At 32.8% G+C, this 19,179-nt stretch overlaps 1 protein-coding gene and 1 long non-coding RNA gene across 6 annotated transcripts; both read right to left on the bottom strand.

Moving 5' to 3' along the window:
* Positions 1-7: 7 nt before the first annotated feature.
* Positions 8-8,584, bottom strand: LOC135267620 (protein draper-like). 4 transcript variants are annotated; one of them, XM_064359667.1, is made up of 14 exons: positions 8,568-8,584; positions 7,319-7,500; positions 6,972-7,267; positions 4,183-4,426; positions 3,875-4,133; positions 3,618-3,829; positions 3,330-3,571; positions 3,119-3,280; positions 2,866-3,030; positions 2,323-2,694; positions 1,748-1,924; positions 1,058-1,696; positions 676-701; positions 8-589 (listed from the first exon to the last, which is right to left on the bottom strand). In XM_064359667.1, the coding sequence occupies exons 2-13, from the start codon at positions 7,405-7,407 to the stop codon at positions 682-684; spliced, it is 2,877 nt and encodes a 958-aa protein (XP_064215737.1). In that variant the 5' UTR covers positions 7,408-7,500; positions 8,568-8,584; the 3' UTR covers positions 8-589; positions 676-681. The 4 variants fall into 4 exon arrangements, with proteins under 4 accessions (XP_064215737.1, XP_064215736.1, XP_064215738.1 ...); XM_064359666.1 differs by lacking the exons at positions 676-701; positions 8,568-8,584; XM_064359668.1 differs by lacking the exons at positions 676-701; positions 2,866-3,030; positions 8,568-8,584.
* Positions 8,585-10,062: 1,478 nt separating this feature from the next.
* Positions 10,063-15,946, bottom strand: LOC135267618 (uncharacterized). Of its 2 annotated transcripts, none has more exons than XR_010336017.1 (5): positions 14,381-14,675; positions 14,167-14,325; positions 13,631-14,110; positions 13,397-13,578; positions 10,063-10,226 (listed from the first exon to the last, which is right to left on the bottom strand). It is a non-coding gene; the product is annotated as an uncharacterized LOC135267618 (long non-coding RNA). The 2 variants fall into 2 exon arrangements; XR_010336016.1 differs by lacking the exon at positions 10,063-10,226 and adding an exon at positions 15,173-15,946 and having other exon boundaries at positions 10,282-13,578; positions 14,381-15,116.
* Positions 15,947-19,179: the final 3,233 nt, after the last annotated feature.

The following is a 19,179-nucleotide window of genomic DNA, read 5'->3' as shown; positions in this document are numbered from 1 at the left end:
AAACTCGCTCGGTTCAAAGATAAAATTTATTTTATACTTATCACAGAAGGTATTACATAAATTAAAAGGAAAGTATATATACATATCATTAAATGACAAAAGTGGGTAATCCACATCATTACTTAAAATAAGTTGGAAAATTAAATCCTACATTATACATATCTTCACCTTACTTAATATTTGATATGCTAAGAAAATTATTGCTCTGATACACATATTGCAAAACGAAATAAAACATAATAAACATACACTCACTTAAAATATTACTTATCAATTAGAGAATATCTCCTAAGAAAATTACACATACTATACATAAAATAGTACGTTATCGCTTGCATATATAAAATGACATGAGTTAAAAGTAAATGCTTAATGGGAGATCTACATCTATTACCGTTAATGAGCATTTTAAATGTTAAAAACGAACACACACATTAATATACAAATATGTCATCTCAATATCTTCATTCAGTCTCCGATTTATCACCTTTCGTCAAGTCTCTCGACCCAAACGGACTCGCCATCCTCTGATAATGAGGTTTTAACGTAGTTACCGGCCTTGTATAATCTAAGTGATCATACTCCAACTCTACAAAAATTAGTTTTGATTAATATCGCGTTAAACAAATTGCAAAACATGCATTCAATGACGCAAAGCCACCACAAATAACTTACATGGAATTATTTCCAAACGGAAATACCTGCGTTTAAATTTTTTTATTAGTAATAAAAATACACAAAAAGTAAAAAATAATAGTTATGAGAAATTGGTTCCACCTCTGTATTTCACGTAACGTCAAAACAATTACGTGTGCATGCAAAATTTCGGCTTGTTTGGAAACAACCCCCGAATTGAGATATTTATTTTTTTACTTAATTGTTTATAAATTATTAATTAAATTAAAATATTTTATAATGTGACAGTACATATGTTTAAAAATTTCAATTTGTGCGGGTATCAAACCCCCCTCCCCAAATTTTTCCCGCAAAATATAATACAGACAGACAATAAACCAAGATAATTAAAAGCTTTAAAAAAAAACTTATAAAATCTTACCTATATCTTTAACATCCTTCTGTTTGATTTCGTCATAAACATGATCGATTTTGTCAATACTGTGATAAATATTCGGATTCGTAGCATCAGCCTCTCTGTTTTTCAGCGACTGTAATTCATCCGAACAGTAACTACCCTTCAAGTCATCATCGTCAGTCGAGCAACAAGCCACCCCTAATCTGGCTCGTTCCAAATTCGTATTCGTCGGTTTGTGCAAATTGTTACGTATTGTTTTGGAATTGTTCAAGAGATGTTCGTTGTCTCGTTTGGCACCACCTTGATACGAATAGACAGGATTGTCGAAATGATTGCGATCCGGCGAAAACGCGCTAGGATCAGCTATATATTGTACATGAGCAATTTCAGTCTTGAGATTTGATACGCGTCTCCGGTAGTATACAAAAATACAGCCGGCGGCCACTATTGCAATAATGGCAACAATAACACCAGCGATAACACTACCAATGTTTGAATTTTCTTCAGTCGAGTGAACTCGACTCAAAAGAATGGGTGTGTCACAATCGTCGCCGTCGAAACCGTGACGGCAAACGCAACCCTTCGCTGGGTGACAGACGAAATTATCGTTCTTGCATTCGCATGGAGCCATGCAATGATCCCCGTAATATCCCTCGGGGCAAACTTGAAACGGAAATTGTCACAATTGCGGTAATTTAACCCATGTGGACTTACTTTCAGTGCACTGGGTTCCCGTCCATCCAGGCTGACATTTGCAAACACCATCGTTTCGGCGACACTGACCCTTATTCGAACACTTGCAATGTTGGCTACAGTTCATTCCGAATCTTCCAGGTTCACAAGGTGTAGTGCAGTTTTTGCCCACCCAACCCGGCAAACACTGGCACTCACCTGAACAAATATTTTAATAGTAACGCAAAATTCGTAAATCTTTTATTTTTTAAAAGTACAAAAAATGCAAAAACGGGTAACTTAGCATTTTAATCTAGCTCAAATTTGACGTAACTGGATCAGTCATGGCGGCCAATATGGCGTCATCCAAAAATTCTTTAAATGGAACGATATCATTTTTCTTTTATGATTAGAAGGCCTTTCAAACTGTGCTTTTTATTTTGAATATGAACGAACCAAATACGTAAAAAAATGTGAATTCATCATTTTATAAGTGACGTAAAAATGTATATTTCTTTTATTTTTCAAAAATTAAAAAACCAAAAACAGGTAACTTATTATAAATGGAACCCAGTTAATTGTAAATAAACAAAAAAATCAGTAGAAAAATAATTCACCTGTGACATGGTGGCAGTCACCGCCGTTTCGGCACGAGCAGTTATTTTTGCAGTTTTTGCCGAATGTCCCAAGTGGACAGGGATGCTCGCATGTGATCCCGATATAACCAGCTGGACAGACGTATTCTCCAGTGATGTGGTCACATGTCTTGTTCCCCATGGCTATTTCGCTAACTTCGGGACATACTTCCTTGCAACCGATGCCATAATAACCCTTGTCACACGGTTGGGAACAGTCTTCCCCTTGCCACCCTCTGGCACAGTAACATTTCCCAGATTCTGGGTCACACGAGCTGTTGTTCTTGCAATTGCAAATTTCTTTGCAATCGGGGCCGAACTTGCCCGGCGGACACCGACTTTCGCAACGGACACCTACATAAAACCGACAGGGTGTTTTACAATTCACAGCGTTAAATTCAATCTTTGCGATTGAATTTAAAGTTGGCGATTTTAAAAATAGATGTTACTAGACCATGCAGTGTTATGTAATGATTTATCAAATGAGCGGCCGTGTGAGCGAATGAACTACTTGAGTAATTGTACCTTTCCAGTCTGGTTTACAAATGCATTTGCCACTGACTGGATCGCAGCCAATGTAATTTCCTTGTTCGCATTGGCACCTTTGTTCGCAGTTAACGCCAAAAAATCCCGACTCGCATTTATTTTCGCAAAACTGACCAGTAAATCCTGCTCCACAGGTACAAGTTCCTGATAAAACACACACATGCAAGAAACAAAAACAAATCAACTAAAGTGCTTGACTAGTCAAACAGTGTTAAAAATTAGTGAAGCTAACCATTTTGGGGATTACATGAAGCTCCATTTTTGCAAGCACACTGTTTAGTACATTGTATACCGTAGGAATAGTTACTGCAGGGTCGATCACACTGCTGACCTTCCCAACCAGCGGTACACTGACACTGTCCTGTCTCGCTCGAACAGGTTGCTCCATTTTTACCTATAATAACAATTAAAAACCTACAAGTGTGACCATTTTACCAACATACAATCGCATTTCTGTGAACAATCCTCTCCGAAGGTATTATCGGGACAAGTTTGGCCACAATCATCCCCAGTGAACCCGGGAGGACACAAACACGTGCCATTAACAGGCGAACATTGAGCGTTGTTCTTACATTTGCACAAACCGTGACACCCTTTACCGTAAGTAAGTAAAGGACACGGTCTGGAACAATCCTTACTATTCCACCCAGCCTTGCAAATACATTCCCCCGTCCACGGATGACACCTACGTACAACAAATAATACAAAAACCACAATACCCTTCCACCTACATTTCCGTGTTGTCGCGATTGCACTGGCAGGGATTTTTGCACTTGTAGCCCCAAAAATCGTCAGGACAAGCCCTAGCCTCGCAAAACTTGCCTTCCCACCCGTGCGAACACGCACACTGTCCGTTTAAATTCGAGCATTTAGCCCCATTCTGACAGGCACAAGCCTCACTACAGTTCAAGCCCCACGTTCCCTCCGGACAAGTATCCAAGCACTGGAAAAACAGTTCACGAAAAATTCCCAACTCCTGAAACCAAACCTTGTCCCCTGTAAAGCCAGGTTGACACTCGCACTCCCCAGTGACATGATGGCAGGAAGCGCCGTTGTAGCACCCGCAAGGCTGGGCGCAATTTTCGCCCCAGAACCCGAAAGGACACCTGTTTGCGCAAACGGGGCCAGTCCAGCCCGGTTTGCAGAAACATTGACCCGTTTCGGGATCGCAAGTTCCGTCGTTCTGGCACCGACATTCCGACTTGCATTCGCTTCCGTGTTTGCCGAGAGGACAAGAGTCGTCGCAACTGAAAGTCGCCGATTATCGAAAAATCGAAAATTGGTTATGTGTAATACAGTGGTCCTGTCCAGCCAGAGCTGCAACGACATTCCCCCGAGACGTGATCACATTCGCCGTGAACACACCTACATTTCTCCGCACAGTCTTGACCGTAGCTACCTTTATGACATTTCATTTCGCAATGTGTGCCGATCCAACCACGAGCGCAACGACATGTTCCATCAAACGGGTCGCACGTGGAGTTATTCTGGCATTCGCAGTGGTTTTGGCACTCGCGACCCCATAAGCCTTTGGGGCATGCTGGAATTTTTTCACTTGTGAAAGCGTCGAATTTGAGGAAAAATGGTGCGTTATGTAAAGTTGTTTTGATCTTTTATAGGAAATCAATGATACCAGAAATTCCTTGGCTCAGTTCCGCTAGCGGATTTCACTGAGAAATGTTTCGAGTGATTTGTTACGTGTTCAATTACGTTCAGTAATTTAATGCAAATCATCCGAAATGAAAAAATGGGTTTTAATTTTTAATTCCATCTTTCATGCGGTTATTTTTTCAAACGGGGTTTAAAAAAAAGTGAATGGAAATTTATTATGTAAATGTGTTAAATGAAGAAATATAATGAATTAATGATACAACCGATCATTTATTACTTTAATAACATTTAACTATAACTGTTGTGAACAAAAACTAATAAATGGGAAAAAAATAAGTAACGTATCCGTCACCTGTGCAAAAATGCAGATCAAATAAGGAAACGTATCAGAAATAAACAAGTATTATAATAATGCAAATAAATGCACTCAGGTATTAGTAAATAACCGAAGTACATTTTCCTGTTTGTTTATTTGATTTTTATCGCCTATTGCCATAAAAATGAATGTAGGTTATCTGAAAGATAAAAATGTGCGAAAAATCTGTTCTAAAATATAAACTCGTTTTTGAAAACCGTAATATTATTACTCATGTCACTCTTGAAATCGTTTTGAAAATAGCCGAAATAATCCACAAAGTGTGAACGTATGTGCACAACATTGATTTATTTTTTAATTAAAGAATTACCATTTCATAAAATACGTAATAACAGCTCAAAACTAATAGCTGTTTACGGTAAAAGTGAATAAATTTGAATTGTATCCACGAAGCCGAATGCGAGAACGTTTTTGAGTCGATAAAATTTCTTTTCAATTCGATATTTTGGGTGTACCAAAAATAGGTGTGTTAATTACGTCAATTACGTGTGTATCCCAGGAAATATGCAACCTAACACTGAAATTTTTTACGAAAAAAGGGTTTTAGGGAGAAAATATCATTTAAATTGAAGTAATTTATTGGATTCTAAAATTTACATACATTGTAGACGATAACTGGATACATAAACTACTGACGTACTACGAGTATTAGCTCTTTCAAAATTATAAAAAAGAAAGCCAAAGTCGCATTTTACCGAATTATTTTTTTATATAAGATTGATATAAAATTGTAAAATAGTTATTAAGAACAGAGTTTTTCTAGTTTCTGGAAGTTTAGAAAATGGAAATTGGTAAGTAAATTGATTAGTAATATTTTTTCATTTTTTATTTTTATATCTTTTGCTGTTTCATCCGTCAACGTAAACATAAAATGTTATTCTTATTCCCTACTTTGTTTAACAAAACCAAATATTTTTAATTTCCACTGTCGAATTTTAATATCGAATTATTTTTATATATTTTGCTGTTTCATCCGTCAACGTAAACATAAAATGTTGTTCTTATTCCTTACTTTGTTTAACAAAACCAAATATTTTTAATTTCCACTGTCGAATTTTAATATTGTTAGTTTTTAATAATTAAAACCTGTATGAATAAATTATTTAGAACTATTTTTACACACAAGATTTTTTGTCCCGTCCGTCATATTTAGTCGTTACACATTGCCTTATTCTTAGGTTTTGTGGTTTTAAATTTCAACAACATCTATTTTTTACTTTAAAAATAGTTACTCGAATTAGTGTCTTAAATTAACAAAATTTTATAACAGTTGTTCAACTATAGAAATTTGTATTTCTTTTTTCTGTTTGTATTTCAAATTTTAAAAATGTAGCTCTAATTGTAAGTTGCAATTTAACTGGTACTAAGTTCCTATACAGAAAAATTCATTTCTACTAATACTACTCGTAAAAAATAAAAATAAAATCGTCGAAACAATTGTAGAAAATGTCCCGTCCGTTAAAATGAAAAAGCTGATGATATCTTTTCCATATTTTACGTAAATTGTCGAAACTCCTATTAAAAAATTACATATAAAAAAATCTTTTATTTATGAGCTATGTTACCGGTAAAAATTAACACACGTATTTCTGATATTCCGGAGATAAATATAGAAAAACACTACATAGTTGCAACAACTGTAACCATTGTAATTATACCACAAATAACCTTATTTGTTTATACGAGAAATGAAATTGACTTTAACAAATCTTTTTTGATAAAACTTTGCCATTCTGAATAAAAATGTTACCGGAATTTTTTTTAATGTCACAATAAAAATAGATTATCCGTTGATCCAGCCTTGAACTGTTGCTTCCTAGTCATTTATCTCGGTCTCTTCACTGTTAAGTTAATGTAATTGTGGTAAAAATTATTATTTGTTGAGTGTACTCATGAAAGTAGAACATTTTGATCTTCCCATGATAAAGTAACTTATAACGATCGTATTTATTTACATTGCATAAATACACAGTATTAAATGTGTGTACTCTACGGTTTTAAAGATAGTACATTTTCCTCTGATTTAAAATAAATTGAATGAACGAGGCGAACGAACGTTAACGTGAAAATAATTGGTCGTAAAGTTAAAACAACTCACTAATATCACAGTAAGGTCCCCCGTAGCCGCTCTCACAAAGACACTGTTCGGGTGCTGTACATGTTCCATGAACACAGTCATGCGAACACACCGGTATACACCTATCCTCCGAGCTGCTTTTCGTGTATCCTTTGCAGCATTCATCCACCGGTCTAAATTTAACTAAATTTTGTGTTTTGTACACGGTTTTGAACTTGATTTTGTACTTTGAACATCTGGGTGGAACATTCAGACACCACACGTATTCTCTCACTTGATATGGTTGTTGTTCCGAAACTCGAACAGTCGTCGTATACCTTTTGGAAAAATCGGTAAAATTGTATCCATCTCCCTTATAAATAACTTACGACTCTTGCGTCGTGCATACATTGGGACCTTCTAAAAGGGCTGCTAAAGGGCTAATTAAAAATGGAAGTAATAACACCAAATGTAACATTTTGTTTGAGTTTGACGAAAGTCATTTAGCGTTGTTGAAAAGTTATAAAACTGCGCCCATCCTGTTTGTGCATGATAAGGAAGACAAATCCATCTGAAACAGAAGATAACTGATGTCAGCAGTTGAGCGTCACTATCGCCTAGTTTTAAAATGCGGCAGTAGAACGAACTTTGGAGGTCAAGATACGGTTGTCTGCCAGTATCAATTAACAAAACGAATTGTAACTTTTGCTCATTTATATGCAAATAGAAACATTTCTCACCCCTAAAACTGTCGGCTAAAGAAGCTACAACCTTTAGTAACAAATAAAACTTGTGAACTGAAGAGTTTAACATTTAGCTTCCCACGTATTCATAAATGTAAAACTTCGCCAAATTTTTAGTAAACAATAGTAGTTATTAGAAGATGTAATTGTGGTTTCACTAGAAACGACCATGAGAAGTGCATTTATTCAATACTATTATAATTCACATAAGAAAAGAAAACACAAAGTTGAGTCCGCATTGTAATGTTCCGTTACTAAAAGTTGTTTATGTAATTTACTAATTATAACAATAAAGACAAATTAATTGCTATGCTACATGTTGTTTGTTCTTTAATAAAGGTCCTGTGAGTTTCTTAAACTATTTCTACACAACCTAGCGACAAATTTCCCAACTTCCCAACAAAGTCTATGTTTATGTTTTATAACTTTACTAACATGTTGTTTTTCCTAAAAATCATCACGTTAGTAATAAATTAAGACCTTCCAAATATTTGTTCAATTAGTTTTCAGTCGCAAATGTTCTATAAAATTTTTTACTTGTAAATTGGGGAAAAACTTAAACAAAAAGTCATGACCTCCAGCTGTTTACTTCCATTTTAATAAAAATTCACCAACCGCAACACAGTCAACAAAAGCAGGCGCCTTTGCCAAAAATATTTCAATGTTAAATTGAAAAACAACAATGATCACGTAAAATGTTTCATGTTTCAAACATGTCTTAAAATGCTGAAAACAGCTACATAGTGATGGACTTTGTTTCAGTTTACTGATTCATACTCAGAGTCACTGAAAACGTGATGTTAATACAAAACAAAAACTAAAGAATTTGGCACTAATTAATTAATTAAGTTCCGTAACAAATTAACACAAATTTTCACTGGTACGATGCACTTACAAACATAATTACACTTGCGAAAACCTTGAAGTTTGTAAAAGCGCTACGGGTAAAAATAATTCGCTAAATCGCGAGCAACAGTTGCAAAACTCTGGTGACACCATTAGGAAGAAAGAGACAAGCAAAAGAATTTTTGCAATTCCGGCAGTTATAAATAAAGCGTTACTACTTCAGCAGACGTATCAATAACCTAATCTTTAAACATGACCGACATAATGTCTCGTTAACGGGATATCCATAATAGTTCACTCGTGAAATAAAACTTTAAGCAACGTAAAACGGTTATATGATAATTTAAATAAGTAATTCAGTGAAAAGTGTGTGAAACGCAAATAATTTAAACTATACCAGGAAATTAATTTGCCTTGAAAAAGTTCCTGATGCATTTGAGTAATTCTAACAGTTTTTATATCCGTGCTTCCACTTCTCAAATGGCGACCGTCATTGACGCTTTGTTTTATTAATAAACTGATAAATATTCATTCCAACAACACAACCAATAATTATTTATGGAAGATCGAAATTTTGGAGAAAATTTTTGAGAGCGTTGCTCATAACCGTTAAAAATATTTAAATTCCGCAGAAGTCTTGTAAAATTCCAACAAATTGGCATAGAAACACAAAATTTATGGTCTCCGGTTCTTGAAGATGTATCTTAAGCTTTCTGTTGTTTAAAAGGTATGACGTTTAAGTAGATAGAGATAGCCGGTTCAAAAACCACCTCCACCTCCCTCTACTGCGCATGTGTGAAAATTGTGTCAGTCAGCCGCAGACGCAAGCGCGTAATCGCAGCTCGCTGGCCTGCGACCAGCTGGTCAGCCGGCCTGCGGCCGACTGACGCCATTTGTGATGATGCAAATATATTTATGTAGTATAATAATAATAATAATAATAATAATCGTCGCCATCTTGGAAGTTTGAAAGTCGGCGGCGGTCATTTTTGTTTAATGGTAAATTGGCGCCAAATTTAAATTATTTCAAAATTAATATTTGAAATTAGTCGGCCATGTTTGTTTGTTAAAAAAAATGGCGCCAAAATTTTAATTTATTTAAAAATTAATATTGGGTGTAATGTTGGTAGCGCCGATGTCGTCACAAATTCCGCCTAAATTCTCACGTTAGATGGCGCCACGGTCTGCAAACTTTTCGCTAGATGGCGCTGCCGTCAGCGCAGCCGTCAATCAAAGATGGCGCTGGCCTCCATTTTTTTTTTTTAAACACACCCCCCGCCCGTTTGCGAATATGCAACCAAGAAAACAAGTAGTAGTAGTAGTAGTAGCTTTTTGGGGTTGTGAAATTTTTGGTTTTTGGGGTTGTGAAATTTTGAATATATGATTTTTGAAATGTGCAATTTTGAATACATGAAGTATATATACAATACATGCTGTATTGAGTTAAGCAAAATATCAGAAAATCATCGCGCTTGTCACTAATAACTAATAAAGGAAAGTCATTATTTTATCGATAAGGAAAAAAAACCTAGTATATGTAGTTTTTTATTTTTGTAATGTTGTTTGCCTAACTTGTCTGTTGCGCACCAAGTTTATTTTGTTATTTGTTTAAAATATAATGCAAAAAAAGTTGTTGTTGTTGTTGTTCCTTCCATGGGGAGTCGAACCTCAGGTAGGTAGAGTGGATAGTGCTGTCTATTTTGGAAACCTGAAACAAATTCACATAAGCTATTTGGTTAATGGATAATAATAAAAACAATAAATTACTTTAATTGTTTATTACATCTAAATATAAGTACATACATACATACATATTATAATACATAAACATTATAATACAATAACTACAATACAAATTAAATATTATTCCTGAGTTTGAGGAAGAATATTTTTATGACCCCAAGATAATGTTCTACCTTCAGAATTGTTTAAGATGTAACGTTTATCATCTTTGAAAGATAAAGCAATTTTTTTCTTTAATTCTGTGTAAATGTTATGAAGCTTCGAACGAAAGATATTCATTTCTTTAATAATTTCAGTGTTTGGAACAGTAACTGCGTTTTGGTAGTCAATTTTATGTAATTCACTTGTAATTACATTGTGTTTAATACCCTTAGCTTTTTTAGATAATTCACCTTCAACATCCACACAATATGCTTTAGCACCTGTTCCTAAAAATTCTGATATTACACGTCCTTTATATTCATCTTTCATCTTCCCGATGACAGAAGACGATACAGGTATTCCATGAATATTTTCTGCTTTATAATTTGAAGTATCAAAACGCTCTATATTAGATTTAATATCATCATAAATATTTTCACAAAAAATTTCAATTACTAAACTATCAGTATCGGTATACAAAAGCGTTGCATTGTTACCGTATTTAAGTTTTATGAAATTATAATAAAAATCATACATAATAGTTTTACTGATATCTAGAATAGTAAAACCTACATACAGAGGTTTATTGTAGAAAACTTTTTCGTTCTCTAATTGAATAGCTACAAAATTTGGTGTAAAGATAGATGAATTTTTAAAATTTGGTCGTGCAATTAAACTTTCAGCACCTGGTTTTCTACCTATATTATTCCATGATGTTACCAATTTCACGTTTACTCTTTTATCAATTGATTCCATGGTTTTACCAAAAACTGAATTATTCATTAATTTAAATACATCTTTTTCTAACGCGTTTTTTGATTTGTTACGCATTTCTGTATTTAAATCAATATATGTTTTCAACCATGGTGATTGATTAAAACTTAAAACACGGTGAATATTAATTAATTTTAAACCACCTTGTATAGCTTGTCTTAAATTTCGATAATGTAAAACATAGTGTACTTTATTGTTCAAGGTTGCGCAAAGTTTCTCAGTTTTACTAGAGGGAGGAATAAATTTTTCAGGACAAAATGGTAAATCGTTGTGAAGATTATGTAATTCAGAAGGATATTCTAAATCAACTTCGAATATATAACCTACATCAGCGTTATCTGTCAAATTGAGAATTAGGTTATCATTGAATTCATTAGGATCTTCCCATCGAAAACCGCTATAAGGTAAATATTCAGACATTGCTGCTCCATACAAGTTGGTTGCATCAAGGTACATTATAAAAGAAGTTGGTTTAGAAGGATCATGATTTGATAAAAACTTATTATTTGCTACTGCTTTACGTTTTGAACATTGACAAAGTCCTCCTCTAATAGATTTTCGAAAGAAATGTACCATGTCTATATCAGTTAACAATTCGAATTTAATTCCAGTCATTTTTAACATAGCATCCCAGCCTAATGAAGGTGCTGTTAAGTAATGAGCTGGATCTAGTTCATAAATTTTGAGACAAACCTTTCTGAAATTTTCAAAAATGTCTGTTAGTAACAAAACATCAGACTTTAAATAAATGTCGGAATAATCACCTAACGTTTTGCAATCAAATAGATTCCAGACTTCCTGTGCTCGCTCATAATCATGTTCACTGATATCAGTTTTATTAAGATTATCATAAAATTGTTGAATCAATGGTAAACTGGTATCATCTAACTTATTAAAACAATCCAAATATGAATATGGAAAAACACCTTTTTGTCTTATCAAATTAAATTGGTTATCGTCCGGAAAGTGTTTCCGAATGGTTAGACATTCATTAGAAGTTAAAGTCTGAGATAATTTATCTAATGAAAAAGAAAGGAAACGGAACGAATCTACGAATCTAAGCGTTATAAAAATATTGTCAACTGTATTTGTAGTCGTGTTCATGACCTTATCAACTAAAATTTTTTTTGAAAATGTAATATACTTTTCTTTAGTTTGAGCAATGCAATTAATGATGGTCTTTTCTGTTGCTAAAGCTTTAATAAATAAATGACTATCATAATTAGTTAAATTATGACAAAAAACAGGGATATATTTTGGAATCTTATAATTTAAATTACAAATAGAATGTGCAGGTCCTAAAAATTCACCTGTTAAGTGACAATGATTACGAACTCTATCACAATTTAGACTTCCGTAATCTGTTTTGAAAGGTTCTTTACATAAATGACAATGGGTAGATATTTGAAAAACCAATTCATCTAACGGAGTCATTTCAAGTGGTACGATATGTTTGAGGTGATCGTGATAAAGTCTATTTACATCATCTTGCAACCATTTCACAAAAATTTTAGGAGCATCTTTTCCTCGATAAGTCCGATAAATTGATAAATTATCATTATATGCACATTTTATGTAATATCCGAAACTATATGGTTCATGTAAATGTGTAACAATTGTACGGATATTATCGGCTGAATTATCATTGCGTAAAGGTTTTAAAATAGATTCAAAATCGAAATAAAATACAAAAGGAACTTTAAGAGATTTATCAAAATTTTGAAATGTTAATTCATTACCAGGCACTTCTTTACCAAATTTATTTATAATCAGATCAGAAGTTGGTAATGTAGTGACAACTTCATTACAAGCATACTTACGATGTTTAACTAATTTTTGTTCACTCGAAAAAAATAATAGACAACCGTTACATATAAATTTAGCATGATTATGTTTGGAAAGTTGTGAACTTATTAATCGAGAAATGTTGCTTATCAGACAGTAATGTTTGATCATTCTTTCATCGTCTACGATAAGTAATAAATTTACATGAATGTCTCGTTTCTTAGAAGTTAAATAAAAGGGACCTATAATATCTGATACCCATTTACCTTTTTCATGATCAAAACGCTGCTCTGTTCCATAGACATTTACACTAATATTATTAAGTGCTTCAAATTTAAAAATATCAGTTAATTTAACCGGAAATGAAATATCTGTAAAATCTAATTCCTCTTCAAACTCACGATAAGCATCAACTCGATGTCGATTAACATTTACTTCAGTTGAATGAAGGTGTGCCAAAACAGACCATTTGAAACATTCATTATCATCATTATGAATATTGATAACCGCTCTCCGCTTCGCTATGTCCTTCGGTAATGGTATATATGTTGATGCACGTAGTGGATTGAATTTGTTGATATTAAGTTCCAAAAACAAAATTTCCATTAAAATCCAACCTAAAAAATTTAATACAATAATATGTTTATAAATAAAATTGATATTACTTACCACTATCTTTTTCCAAGAATTCACTCATTTTGTTTTTTATGACGCCACATATTTCTTCCAGTTCTACCTTAATATTTGTCGATATTGAAATGATGATATTTTTAGTGTTGAATGATTTGATTTCGATAATGTCTTTAGAAGGTAAAATATATTTAGCAAAAAGTTCGAAATTAATTTTAAGTTGGTTAAATTCTCTCAGTTTTCTAGTTATTAAAGTGATAAGTTTATCTTGATTTCTTTCAAAAAAATTGCACACTTCCAAGTCATCTAGTTGTGAATTTTTCAATCGGTATGAGGTAATTCTTGATTTGAAGGCAACTTGATATTCTTCAACGAAATCATCATCATCATTAATTTTGGCGGAGATGACACTTTTATGTTTTAAAGAACGTAAATGGTTTAATCTGGATCCTCTGTAGTGACTATTGCATATTTCACAAAATTGATGAAATGAACATGATGGAGCGTTAGTAGTAACTTCTAAAAACAAAAACAAGTTATAATAATAATAATATAAAGAATATTTACAAAAATACCTTGTAAAGGTGTTCTAGTTGTCAGGCGGGCTTTTTTAGGAGTCATATCATCCGAATCCATTGAACACAATGATGAATTTGTAATATGACGCCTATAGTTATCAAATCTCGTAAATGACGTTTTACATCCGGTGCAAGTGAGTTTAGATAATTTATCACCTTAAAAATGCTCTTAATTAAAACAATTTCTATAACGTAAAATGTATTTACTTACTATGTTTTTTTACATGACGTGTTAAAGCATCTTTGCGAGTAAACTTGTTATCGCATTGAGAGCACTTGAACATGATTACTTTCATACACGGACAGTCGAAGTAGAAATGAATTAATCATTGATGCGATATGATTTTATATTCCATAAACTTTGCAACCGGATATTGTGGTTCCTTACGTAAAAATTCAAAAAATTCAAAATATAACTGATAAAAATTTAACGTTTTTAAGGAAAAAAACGTTAGACAGGAAATATGATAACAAAAATAATCAGAATGAATATTATTTTTTATTAGACATAAAACAAACTACATACTTAAACTAACAAAGTCATACACCTAAATAAATTTTTAATTGCAGTTTTTAAGCCAAACCTAACGCTATGAACATCATAAAAACGATCCAACATGTACAAACAATTCCAAACATTGCTAAAAAGGTAGGAACATGATTAAAACAATTTTTTATTGAAACTACATCATGATCATTAAGTATAAGTCTCTTCCAGTCAGTATCAATATAATTACTATTGGTAAAAACTAGTCTTAATTTAAAATATATTACAGAGTTTGCTATAGAAACATTTTCATATTTAAATATTTCTATTGCAGTATTGCTCAAATAACCCAGATTCATCTTCTTCCATTGGTAATCAACATCGTTGAAAAATAAACTTTTCCAGAGAGGAGACCATCTTGTGTTGTTAGGACTTTCACTAGTGAAGACGATGTACATATCTACAACATCTAACGGTTTTTGCACGTACAACACATTTTGTATAAGAGTAACAAACAAGATGAGTGATGAGTTCAAAAGAGGCATTACACTTGAAACGCAGTGGGTTGTTGTTGTTGTTGTTGTTGTTGTTGTTGTTGTTGTTGTTGTTGTTGTTGGCTTCCTGTATCATCTAAAATACACGAAACACAATTATTTATTGATGAAGGAGGACCATCAAACTGATCTTCGTCAAAACTGTTATAATAATGTTGTAAACATGGTAGATTCAGCTTTATATCATGATCTTGTTGATATGTTTCCGGTAATTTATGAAATATATCCATCAACTGGCACGGTCCTAATTTCAGTAGTTCCAGTTTCATTAGTAATCGAATATCGCTTATGGTTTTTTCAAAATGCAGCACTTTTTTTATAACAGGTTCTACACTCGTTGCCATCTTAAATGGAACTAAATTAGACGTTAAATAATTATATCGTATATATATTTCTTATTTATTAGGTAATATCTTTCATTTCAATCCAACTATTCTGATTATCTGGTAAACCTAACCATTTCACAAATAATTTAGTTCCTTTACGTCGAATCACTTTCTCAACTAAATAGACGTCAGGATATTGAGTTTTTGATAATTCCCAAATATAAAAAGCTCCTTTGATTGGTTGACCTTCTTTATCTTCTAGCAGAAATGTTACAGGATTGGTTAGATTAATCTTACTGATTTTAAAAATTTCCGTTGACCAATTGGGTGTATATCCTTTTTCAAATAACATCTTTTCTTTGCTAATTCTTACGAAATCTCCGACTTTAAATTTTTTTCTGTTTTTATCAACAATCTTTAGATGATCATATGCTGTTATGTCTCCTTGATTCGAAGCGTTTATCTCTGTGGGTTTCCTTCCTGTTGTTCGATGTATTGTAGTATTATAATTTTTGGTTATCTCTTGCAATTTATTTATCCATTTATGTGTCGCAAATAACGTAAAATATCGATAAATTTTGGATTTTAAAGTACGTATAACTCGTTCAGCAATTGCTGCTTTTTTAACGCTGTACGTACTATAGTGATTAATATTATAACGTCTCATCAAATCCTGAAAAGTGGTATTATAAAATTCCTTTCCTTGATCTGACTGTAAATTCTTTGGTATTCGTTCTTTTTCATTCTTCAGTATTGATTCCATAGCTCTGCTAACCTCATTAGCTGATTTCGATTTCAGTGGTCTGGTCCATAAAAATTTAGAAAAACAGTCGATTACGACTAAAATATATTTAAATCCATTATTATGATAAGATAAATTTTGCATTTCTGCTAAATCTACTTGCCATAAATCATCCAATCCTTTAATTATAGTACGTCTTCGTTTAAAATTCCTGCGTGCAGGTTTAAATATCTCGTTTACCAATTTTTGCTTTACATCACTAACTTGCTTTAGTCGAACCATTGCTTATTTACGGTACACTTCTCTACAATTTCCATGACGATCTGACATTTGACCTGGAGGACACTTGTTTTTATTATGAGGCATGGGTTCTATCTTTCACTATTTTCATATGAATCTGTTACTTTCCTTTTCTTTGATATAGGTACATTTTCAAGTTGATCTGTATCACCTGCTTTAGAACGTTTGGAAATGGTTTCTGGTTTTATCTTAATACTATCGATTCCTTCAAAGCGTTCTTCAAGTTTTTTTATTCGTCTGGTTATCTCATTTGAATTATTCATAAATTTTTTCCACTTGTTATCGATTTCATAATTTATACTTAAATGTTTGTTATGCAATTCTGATTCAATCGTGTGAGGAATTGTAGCAATTATATTATCAATTTTTTCATCAAGTATTTTGTACTTAACATTCATGGTTAAGTTTAACTGATTAAATTTATCCATCCATATAGCATCTGCTTTATGAACATTATTATTTAAATCCGTTAAAGCAGCTATTACTCCTTCCATCTTTTGGTATATTTGTTTACTTACTAAATCAATATATACCTTATTCGCACAATCTTTGTCTTCTGTTGGATCATTAATGTTACAGATTCTATGATGTTTTAAATCAAGGTCACCATCAGCAGTGAAAACAAAAGGTGATGGTGTAGATTTAAAAAATGCACTTGATGCTGATAACACTTTACGTCCGAATAGATCAATGGGCATTTCAACACTGAGGATTAACCAGAAAAAAACTTAAGCCTAATATATTACACCACATTCCTTTAATTCTTCTTCTATTGATAAAATTTCATTCAGATGGGAATTGTTACCCGCTTTTGTCGCTGCATGTAATAATGCTAGACGTGACACTAATTCATTTATGTCATCCCAGTAAACATATTCTACACGTTTATTAGTGAATAATCCTTCACCAATAAACGGAGATTTAGGAAATGAAGTAAACATTGGTTGCACAATTTGAGTATATTTTACACCTCTATGACCTTTTAGTTGTTTTGTGGGATCATTATTTTTTCTATGTGTATTAGAAATTTCAAGTATTTTTTTGTATGCTGACCGATCCTCTTTTGTAATTTGAGTGTATTTATCTTCAGGGTTTTTAAAAAATATTAGTCTGTATAAACCAGGAGTACCAGGAAATGATTCATTATCTAAAATTAAATCACCATTTTGACTGATTATTAATTCATGTTTACCCATAAATAGTTTATTCTCTTTTGAATTATATCTAGGACCAAATGTCTGATCACTGGTTTTCTCTAAAACTGCTTCTATTGCATTTCTCGCAACTGGAGGATATTGTTCTAAAAATTCATCTAAAATATGTCTGCTATTAATTAAATCATCCATAGTGTCAGATTTGGTTTCTTCATCTTCTTCTTTTATTTCTGGTAATGACTCATATATTTCTTCTGGTTGTCGCAGTGATGTACTAGGTTCATATGTTTCTTCAACTGGTAGTTCAAGTTCTTGTTTAATCTTTTCTTTTTTTGGTAGTTTAAGAAATTGTTTCCTTTGCTTTTGAATATGATGTTTTGGTCTTTTGTGTTGTTTTTGTTGTTGTTGCTGTGGTGGTGGAGATTGCTTCTCCAATTTTATTGAAATTTCTTCTAAAGGATTTATAACAGGCTGAAAAAGCTTTTTAATTGACTCATCCGCTTCACTGCTGTTTAACTTTATGGCTTTATACTTCTTTCGAATTGAATCAGCTGCTTTTAATATATGTCTTTTAAGGTTTTGATCTGGTTTGGTACCCATCATTACCGCTTAATGTTATAAACTAACCGAACAAATCAGAATTATTGTTTATATAACTTCTTATTCGACTGCTATTATAACGGGTCTCAAACTGATATTAACCGATCTCAAACCGATCAGGAACTGCTTTTTAACAGACATTAACCGGTCTGAAACCGATATTAACCGGTCTCTATCCGATAATAACCGCTCTGGAACCGGTATTAACCAATATCACACCGATACTAACCGGTCTGAGACCGATATTAACCGGTCTCTAACCGGTATCTAACCGATACTAACCGCTTTGGAACCGGTATTAACCGATATCGCACCGATACTAACCGCTGTGAAACTGATATTAACCGGTCTGGAAACGTTCTCAAATAGATATCACTCTACACTTGAATAAAATGATCAAACCCTTTTCTATATCGACCCTTATTTAATTCATTATCTTTACATATAACCAAAAAACCATATTGGTTTTTCCAACATTCCTGACAAATTTCACAGAATTGTTCGAATTTCATATCAGCACCAACATGATCTTCATATACATGTTTTAAATTTAACAGATCTTGTTTTAATATTACCAATAAATTTGCATTATCTCGAATTAAATGTTTCGGTATTTTTGTATATGTTTGACAGAGATAGAAACTATCAATATTTTTATGCCGGCCCATGCAAAAGTAATCCCTTATCTTAGCTTGATTACACATTATGACATCATCAAATATAAAAATAGAGTTATTTTTTGCATCTTTTGGATCTAGCACGTCTTCATTATGTTCATACTGGTTATATTCCATTCCTTTAATTTTTTGTAGCACATCACTAAGCAGTTTATACTTCGGTTGATATA

The sequence above is a fragment of the Tribolium castaneum genome, unplaced genomic scaffold, assembly GCF_031307605.1.
Source record: "Tribolium castaneum strain GA2 unplaced genomic scaffold, icTriCast1.1 ptg000062l, whole genome shotgun sequence".
Taxonomy (NCBI): Eukaryota; Metazoa; Arthropoda; class Insecta; order Coleoptera; family Tenebrionidae; genus Tribolium; species Tribolium castaneum.
This window is presented reverse-complemented; position numbering and strand designations above follow the sequence as displayed.